Source organism: Protomyctophum bolini (genome assembly GCF_963924005.1).
Source record: "Protomyctophum bolini genome assembly, chromosome: 20".
NCBI lineage: Eukaryota > Metazoa > Chordata > Actinopteri > Myctophiformes > Myctophidae > Protomyctophum > Protomyctophum bolini.
Genome location: NC_137881.1, coordinates 29,327,666 through 29,337,194, shown reverse-complemented (window position 1 = coordinate 29,337,194; position 9,529 = coordinate 29,327,666). Strand labels below are relative to the sequence as shown.

Here is a 9,529-nt window from a genome sequence, read left to right as displayed (position 1 = left end):
TTAGCTATTGAAAAATAGCAGATCTACAAGCTCATAGCGCGCCACCGAGTGGCGCGCTACGAGCTTGTAGGTCTGCTATTTTTGAAAAATCGAAGAACGACTGACATTTTTAGAATCTGATCTCAGGTCAGGATGGGTTAATCAGACCAGTGTGTGTCCAGTGGAAACCTCGTATGAATCTGATCTCAGGTTAAAATAGTGAGTGCTAGTGGCGCTCTATATACAGCAGGTATACCGTTAACCCTAATAGAGCCTTCTGCCCTATAACCCATTGGCTTCATTCATCATAGAATCATAGACGAGAACAATAATGAACTTTCACGTGTACACCTACAGTATATACCGTCCTTCAGTATTCACACAAATAAATACAGTTTTGTATTATTTTCCCCCCATGCTATCCTGCTTTTACTCTGTTTGCCCATTGATTGGTCCATTCCCTTTTTATTCCACGTCCAATCAGGGGCGGCTGATGCTGTGGGTGGACATCTTCCCCAAGTCCCTGGGACCCCCGGGACCCCGGTTCAACATCACTCCACGCAAAGCCAAGAAGTATGCACGCGCACACACACACGCACGCGCACGCACACACACACACACACACGCACGCACGCGCACACACACGCACGCACGCACGCACGCATGCACACACACATGCGTGCGCACGCATGCAAGTACAAAATGTAATTCTCAATCAGAGTTTATCTCCCTCCTGCGTAGGTTCTACCTGCGTTGCATCATCTGGAACACCAGTGATGTCATCTTGGATGACGTCAGCATAAGCGGCGAGAAGATGAGCGACATCTACGTGAAGGGGTGTGTTTTATACTTTTATACTATTTTTTTGGAAAAGTCGTGAAAAATGTGGCCCCAAATAATATCTTTGAACGTTATGTTCTTTCGGAGCGAAACACGGCGAAGACGTGTCGTGTACAATCGTCCTCATGTCTAAATGGGTGAACCCATTTTGGGTGTTAGCATTATGCTATGCTTTTAGCTATTGAAAAATAGCAGATCTACAAGCTTGTAGGTCTGTTATTTTTTGAAAAATCGAAGGACGACCGACAAGGAAACATAGCTTTTTCAGAAAACTGTCAGGATGTTAGAAGACATTTTTATAGAGTGTTCAAACCCCTTTGCAACGGTATGTATGTGTCCAGCTGGCTCCACGGCTACGAGTCCAACAAGCAGAAGACCGACGTCCACTACCGCTCCCTGGGAGGAGAGGGAAACTTCAACTACAGACTGCTCTTCCCCTTCCACTACCTGCCCGCCGAACAGCTCTGCACCGTGGACAAGAAGGTATAGGGAGAGAGAGAGAGGGGAGCTAAAATTATACTCTCTCTACTTATTATTCCGACAACGTAGATATAAAGTTGATTGATGCAGCTAGATGTCAGCTAACAGTAACACGCGCGCGCGCGCCACACGGCGTGCCAAGCGATAGCTTAATGCGTTTGGATAGCTTACATGGATAAAATGAGTCAAACGAGGGATATATGCTTAGCGCGCTCGCGCACAGGCACACACACACACACACACACACACACACACACACACACCACGCACACACTCTCAGAGGTCCCAGTGTTTAGGGTGTGTGTGTGTGTGTGTGAGAGAGAGAGTGTTATGCAGTGTGAGAGCATGGTGTGGATATAGACTTTTGTTAGTTAGAGGGCAATTGTGAAGTTTACACCGACTAGACACGTCGAATACCAGGAATAGAAAGCATTGAATCCCAGAGAGAGAGAGAGAGAGAGAGATAATAAAAATAAAAGTCTTCTGAAAGAATATATATTCAAAGATTTGTGCCGCATTTTCGCGATTTTTCAAAAAATTGCAGACCTACAAGCTCGTAGCGCGCCACTCGGTGGCGCGCTATGAGCTTGTAGATCTGCTATTTTTCAATAGCTAAAGTATAACATAATGCTTAGTTAAAACCCGTGGCTTCCTGTGCAGGTTAGGGTTATATAGGGTTGGGTTTTGGGTGTCGGGTGCAGTACTTAGTTTAGACTGTTTTTGGTTTAGACTAGTCATTGGTTAGACCAGTCATTAGTCCTATACAACTACAACCTATCTCCAAACCCTCACCCTAAACCTAACCCACGGGGCAGCACACCTAAACCTAACCTTAACCCATGTCTAACCAATGACTAGTCGAAACTAAGTATGCACCCCGATGAGATACGAGTATAGAGAGCGAGGGTTTCTCTTCCCATGGGTGGCATCAGTCGTATTATAGCTGCATGGATTCAAACTGCGAAACCTTGTGTGTGTCTGACGGTGTCTTCTTGACGGATGGAGAGAGAGAGGGGAATTAAGAGCTGTGAGTGAATGGAAAACAAGTGTTACTGTGCGTGCGTGGACACTTGTATAGTGAGACCCATTAGCGGAGAAACGAGAGGCGGAGATTCTCGTCTGATAGATTGGTGTCAAGAGATGGCACTCTGGTGGCAGACGCACGCACGCACGCACGCACGCACGCACGCACGCAGATATAGACAGACACAGACACCTCCTCTTTCCACATCTGTCATCCTCTCCTCATTGTCTCCAATCACGACTGAGTTCACACCAACAGCTGCGAGCCGATGTGTGAACATTTGCAAAATGAAATGAAATGAATGACATGTCCCGGTTATTATGACTGACACCTGGCCTGCAGCCTCCTAAATATTCCCGAACCACTGCGACAAATTAGCCCATTTGAAGAGATATGCTATATAGGGACCCCCATACAAGAAGGTTTTTGACAGTGATTCTCAACCCGTTTAATTTCAAGGACCCCCCAGTTTGACATGCATTAGTCTACGGACCCCCGTTTAAATGTCTATGATCTATCTCTGGAACCCCCATTCATACTATAAAATCAATTAATTTAACTGAGTGTACAAATGGAACAAAATTCCATGAACCAATCAGTAGCATTATCAGTATTTGTCTTAATTTCCAATTCATTTATTTAGTTGCCAATAATTGAACTGTAAGCCAGTTTCTTTTTAGACCTATACTGTCTTTTATTGATGTAAAATGAATGCTAAAAACACAATTTTACGTGCATTTAAAAATGGAGAAGAAAAAAAACAAACCTAAAAAGAGCTTCTGATGAATCCCAGTGGTTATAATGGTGGGGCCAGTGATATTAAATCCACAGGTAATGTCTATACACCTGCATCATATTAACGCTTTTGATGAAAGTGAAAGTAACCACCGGCCCAGTATTATGTCGGATTTTCACTTCCGGTTCCCTTGGTGAATTTCAGGGTTTTTCAAAATAAAAGGCCCCAGGCTGTAAGAAACACGGGGCAGACCCCCAGGCTCTATAGGGTGGGTGGGTGGCCGTCTGCCTCAAACCGTGACGTGTCAAGGGCAAAAAGTTTAAGTTTAGGAAGCAATGTGATTGTTGTCCCATGCAGTCAATTTGAAATATCAGTGTGTCATAGAGTTCTCTCTCTCCCTCTCTCTCTCTCTCCCCCCCCCCCCCCCTCTCTCTCTCTCTCTCTCTCTCTCTCTCTCTCTCTCTGCGTAGGAACACTTCTGGAGTGTTGATAAGTCTGAGACTAAACTCCCTCCTAAGCTCACCATCCAGATTTGGGACAACGACAAGTTCTCACTGGACGACTTTCTCGGTAAAACGTGTGTGTGTGTGTGTGTGTGTGTATGTGTGTGTGTGTGTGTGTGTGTGTGTGTGTGTAGAATTCCTTTTGGTGTTTTAAACATTATGTTGTAATTTAGCTATTGAAAAATAGCAGATCTACAAGCTCATCCTCTATACGAGCGTGTAGGTCTGTAATTTTGAAAAATCGAGAAAATATTTATTTCAGAAAACTGGAGGATTTCGAAGATTTTTTTTTTTTTTAATTTTGAGGTCAGGCCTAAACGGCTTAATATATAACTATAAAGGATCCTCAGCACAGCAGTCAAACCTCCTTTAAATATGTCACCGTGTTATGCAACGCCAACACGTTATACCAAATTCAAATGTACAGTATCATCATAACAGATCTATAGAAAACGGGGCTGAAAACCCAGTCGATTTTGCTTGGGCCGTTTCGAGCCTGCAAGTGGATCTATAGCTACTTTTTGTGTGACGCAGCAGTATACAATCAAGTAGGCTGTTAATCTTCACACAAACCCCCCCCCCCCCCCCCCCACACACAAAAAATGAAAATATGTACATTAAAGATTTATGCCCGACTGCAACGATATGGACCGTGCGTGCGTGCGTGTGGACGGTTGCGTTTTTGGTATATGAATGATGTATACTACCTACCGTACAGCTGAAGAGCTCCCTGCTGTGATAACATTGATCCTGCAGAAAGAAGCAAGAGGAACGTTTTCCCGTATATACCTCAGCAGGAAAAGGGAGGAGTGGTGGGGCTCGGCATACAGCTCAAGCTGTCCAAATTCTACCCTTTTTTTTCCCCTCTCTGGCCCGAGACCCTCTACCCCCCCCCCCCGCCCCGCCCCCCCATCCTTCTTCTCCTCCACCTCCACCGCCCTCCAAAAATAAATCCTCGCCCATTCCTATATTTCCGTTTGTCCAGCTCTCTCCACTTGTTCCTTTTATTTCTCCTTCTTTTTTCTTCCTCCCTCTCCCCTGAGACATACTGTATAGAAGGCTGTCCAAACTGTCATTTATATAGCAGTTGGTTTCCCTAAGTGGGGTCCGGCCGTCCGGGGACCCCCCCCCCCCCCCCCAGGGGTCCTTGTTGGAGTTCCAGGGGGCTCCACCACAGCTACATGATAGTTATAGGGACCAAATTGACCCTGTATAACTCAGAGATTGTATATACAAATGAACCAATCAACCCAATGGATCCAACCATATAATTATGGACCCTATATACGGGTCGGTTTGACCTGAATTATATAGGCTACGGACCCCCATTTAATGGCGTTTCTATCTCTGCGGGACCCCCAATGTATATTGTTAAAAATCACTGTTAATTCAACCCATTTTGGGGCGGGAACCTCTTTTGGTGTTATAGCATCATGATATGCTTTAGCTATTGAAAAATAGCAGATCTACAAAGCTCATAGCGCGCCACCGAGTGGCGCGCTACGAGCTTGTATAGGTCTGCTATTTTAGAAAAATCTTGAAAATGTTGCCTCAAATTTGTTTCAGAACAAACGTTTTTAACTCAAATCTTTGCTTCTGGGGGAGGTCCCTGGAACAACATATTTTCAGATGGGGGGGGTCTTGGAGGCCAATTACACATCATTTTTGGGGTCCTTGACATGAAATATTGAGCGATATAGGCCTAGAAACATAGGTATTTCAGAAAACCGTTATGGTCCATTGGTTCCTTTTTTTACACTCTCAGAGTTACAGATCCCTGGGAACCACTGATCTAACCCATTTTGGGCGGAAACCCTGTGTTAGCATTATGCTATGCTTTAGCTATTGAAAAATAGCAGATCTACAAGCCCATAGCACGCCACCGAGTGGCGCGCTACGAGCTTGTAGGTCTGTTATTTTTGAAAAATCGACATAGCTTTTTCAGAGAACTGTCAGGATGTAGAAGACATTTATATAGAATCTGATCTCAGGTCAGAATGGGCTAATAGACTGTATACTCCCCTCAGGTCACCTGGAGATGGATCTGAACCACATGCTGAGGCCCGCCAAGACGCCGGAGAAGTGCACGCTGGAGCTGCTGGCCCAGCCCGCCGACGCTCTGGTCTCTCTGTTCGAACAGAAGACGGTCAAAGGGTGGTGGCCGTGCACGTACGAGCACAACGGAGAGACCACCATCGCTGTGAGGACATATACATGCACTACATACACAGACACACACACACACACGCACACTCGCGCGCACGCAATTAACAAAGTATCCCTTGGGGGTTGTGCATTGTAATGTTTCAAACACATATATATAGTTTCGGTTCTTGACGCGTTAAAAAACCATACATTTCTGTCGAATATGAATTAGTTTTAGTTTTTAACTCCGTTATAAGTTTGAGTTATAGTTTTAGGAGCGCATTTGTAGTTTCTACAACATCCCTATAATATTCCCCGGGTTCTATGTACCCCGCCACTTACAAAAGGGGTTAAGGGTTTGTGTGACAAGGGGGTTAAAATTGGGGAATATAAATATATCCCCATATTTGGTGTTGTAAAAGCTTTTAATAAAGCAATAAGTCAGATGAGGCCCTATTGCTTTATATAAAATTGACAAAATAATGTGAATTGGCATTGGTTGTGCACGTCACTACAATGGTAGTGCTGTTCAGAATAGCTCTTTTGTCCCTCACCGCCCTCCGTCCGTCCGTCCGTCTGTCCCGTGCAGGGCAAGGTGGAGATGTCGTTGGAGATGGTGACGGAGCAGGAAAACGACGAGAGACCCGCTGGCGTAGGCAGAGATGAACCCAACATGAACCCTCACCTGGATGAGCCACTGTGAGTTATACAATATTCTACCACAGGTCGTTTCAATCTGATTGGTTGAAACAGCCTTCTAGCCAAGGGTTAAACCAGCACTGTTCACCACCTAATCAAAACAAAGAATTCAGCTGCTCTGTTCTCCCAGAGCGCTATAGCAAACTCGGTGGCTAGGCTATAGCTAGTTTCTTGGGACATTTGTGGTCGTAGTGACTACATCTGTCATTAGAAATATATATTCTTTCAGCGATTTTCTTAGTTTTAAGGGTAAACTGTGGTAGAATTGCAATATTACACTCGAGGGTGTGGGTTAACGTGATTACTGCCACTTCAGTGATGCTTGCGGACCGCATCCCTGTCGTGGCAATAATCGCGTTAACCCACACCCTCTCGTGTAATATTGCTTAATACTCTAACCCAACATGAACCCTCACCTGGATGAACCACAGTGAGTTACAATACTCAGCTTTTTTCATGCCAAGGCCCCCCAGTTTGATGTCCATTAGGCCAGTGGTTTTCAACCCTTTTCGTGTCGAGGTCCATTTATTTATTTGGCATTTGTTGCCGAGGACCAACATTTGATGACGTTTATAGCTTCTCGGAAAACCTGGAATGAACTCCCCAACCATCTCAGAGTCGCTCCCTCTCTCCTCTCTGTCAAAACCTCCCTCAAAACCCACCTCTTCAAAATAGCCTTCCCCAGTTGACGTCTCGTTTATCCTTTTATCTTTTTAAACCCTGTATCTGTTATGTTTTACTTTGTTTTTTTCTCTTAATAAAGTCTGTTCCTATAGTGTTCCCTTGTAAAGCGCTTTGGGTATTTAGAAAAGCTATTATTATTATTATTAAAACCAAAACGACGACAAAACATTTCGTTGTCGTTGGATAATATCTTGTCCTCAATTCCATGCTGTATTGATGTTGGTAACATTAGGAGAGATAACAGGGCAAACTTTGACCAAAATAACAATTCTTCTATAGCTTCTGCTTCTTGTAGATTAAGAAATGCAAGATGTTTAACAATAATTTTACTCTTGAGAGCATAACATTTTTACACTCAAGAGTACCACAGACGAAAAAACAGTCGAAGTCCAAATTTCAGACTGACCCCTCCACGACTAGGCCTCGTTGTCCTGACCCCTTATCTATATCATTTATAGTATACATTATGGATAAATAGTGTGGACTTGGACTGTTTTTCGTCTGTGGCATTCAGTTAAAGTCCATTTTGTTTACCTACAATAAAACAATAATTTAGTGGACCACCTGGAACCCCCTCAAGGACCACTGGTGGTCCCCGGACCACTGGTTGAGGCCAACGGACCCTCATTTGATATATTTCATCTCTGGTTCGCTGCACTTAATCAGGCTTAATCACTTACTCAGCTTGTGTCTGTCCGTGTTTAATGGCCACTCCCATTAATTTCCAATGGAAGTGACATCATGGGTTTGACAAGACACTTTTGTTTGATATATACACGCCTGTTCTCCCCCCCCTGTCCCTTTTTATACATTCATAAACTCTTATACATATGAAGCAGTTTTTAAGGGTTGTGCACGTTGTTATTATACAGTCTGGAAAAACAGCCAGACAATTGGAGACGGTCTTTGTCGTGGTTTGCGCTCTATAGCAGTGCCTCCGGTGGGTATCATCCCATAGCTAGGGGGTACCCTATAGAAAACAATGACCTATATCCTCTCCTCTCCTCTCCCGTCGTCCATATATAGGCGTCCAGACACCTCCTTCCTGTGGTTCTCCTCTCCATATAGGACTCTGAAGTTCCTCGTGTGGCGGAGGTTCAAGTGCCTCATCATCCTCTTCATCGTCCTCTTCCTCATCTTCCTCTTCCTCGGAGTCTTCCTCTATGCCTTCCCCGTAAGTGTGTGTGTGTGTGTGTGTGTGTGTGTGTGTGTGTGCGCGCGCGCGCGCGTGTGTGTGTGTGCGTGTGTGCGTGCGTGCTTGTGTGTGAAATTAAACTGATGACAGGTGGGTCAGAAATTCAATATGTATAATCACCTGAATCCATCCAAAGAATGTTGATGTGCAGAGAAAGAGAGAGAGAGAGAGAGAGAGAGAGACATTAACTCTTGACTGTCTTTCTGTCTTCTAGAACTATGTGGCTATGAAGCTGGTGTCCCCGTTCGGAGTGGCCAATAGCGGCGGAGCTTCCACCGGGCCAAAGGTCGCGAGCCCCCCTGGCTCTACGTCCCTCTAGGCTCCTCTAGTCTAAAGGGCCTGTTTTTTTTCTTTTTGGTTTGTTAGCTTTTCTCTTGTCATATTTGTTATTAAGTTGATGATGTACCAACCAAAGAAGGATATTGCATACTTTTAAGCACTATAAAACCATGGGGGAAAAAAATGGAACACATCCTGGAATAATTCTGAGCTTTGCGTTCCTTTACTTCACTGTACTTCTGTCTGTCTGTCTGTCTGTCTGTCTGTCTGTCTGTCACTATACCGCCCCGCTGGGATAGGCTTCGATGTATCTAATCTATCACCTTGTCTTTTAGTTTGTCAAGTTGTTTTTACTGTTTGAAAGACAACGGTGAATTTGGAGAGATTCTCTGGCATATACAAAAACAGTACTTTAGCCCAGTGGTTCCCAAAGTGGGGTCCGGGGACCCCCAGGGGTACCTGAGGGAGTTCCAGGGGGGACCCATCTATTTTGTTCATGTTCATAAAGTGCTAAAGTGTTTAAAGCAGTGGTTCCCAAACTTTTTCATGTCAAGGACCCCCAAATTGACACTACTTAGCCTGTGGACCCCCATTTGAAAAGATATGCCAGGGACCCCCATAAGAGAAGACGTACACATTTAGACGTCTACATTTAGACGTATACATTTAGACGTATACATTTAGACGTCTACATTTAGACGTCTACATTTAAACGTATACATTTAGACGTCTACATTTAGACGTCTACATTTAGACGTATACATTTAGACGTATACATTTAGACAGTGTCCCCCCGAGTGCCTCCCCAATGCCTCCCCAGTGTGCCCCCCGAGTGCCTTCCCAGTGTCTCCCCAGTGCCTCCTCAGTGCCTGCCCAGTGTCCCCCAGTGTCCCCCAAGTGTCTCCAATAGCAATACAAGAGCAATAATACAAATTAATCTTAATGTATTAATCTTATTAATTAAT

General features: G+C 44.5%; 1 protein-coding gene across 7 annotated transcripts in view; it reads left to right on the top strand.

Annotated features, from left to right (window-relative positions):
* dysf (dysferlin, limb girdle muscular dystrophy 2B (autosomal recessive)) overlaps positions 1-9,245 on the top strand; it is a 137,693-nt gene extending 128,448 nt beyond the window's left edge. For 4 of the 7 annotated variants that reach the window (XM_080792850.1, XM_080792848.1, XM_080792844.1 and 1 more), the window contains 8 exons: positions 464-552; positions 721-816; positions 1,161-1,302; positions 3,530-3,629; positions 5,590-5,762; positions 6,297-6,406; positions 8,117-8,264; positions 8,500-9,244. In XM_080792850.1, the coding sequence (XP_080648976.1) occupies positions 464-552; positions 721-816; positions 1,161-1,302; positions 3,530-3,629; positions 5,590-5,762; positions 6,297-6,406; positions 8,117-8,264; positions 8,500-8,604 (963 nt within the window). In that variant the 3' untranslated portion in view covers positions 8,605-9,244. Of the gene's footprint in view, positions 1-463; positions 553-720; positions 817-1,160; positions 1,303-3,529; positions 3,630-5,589; positions 5,763-6,296; positions 6,407-8,116; positions 8,265-8,499 lie in introns of all 7 variants that reach the window. The other 3 variants (XM_080792847.1, XM_080792846.1, XM_080792845.1) reach the window with 1 other exon arrangement.
* The last annotated feature ends 284 nt before the right edge of the window (positions 9,246-9,529 follow it).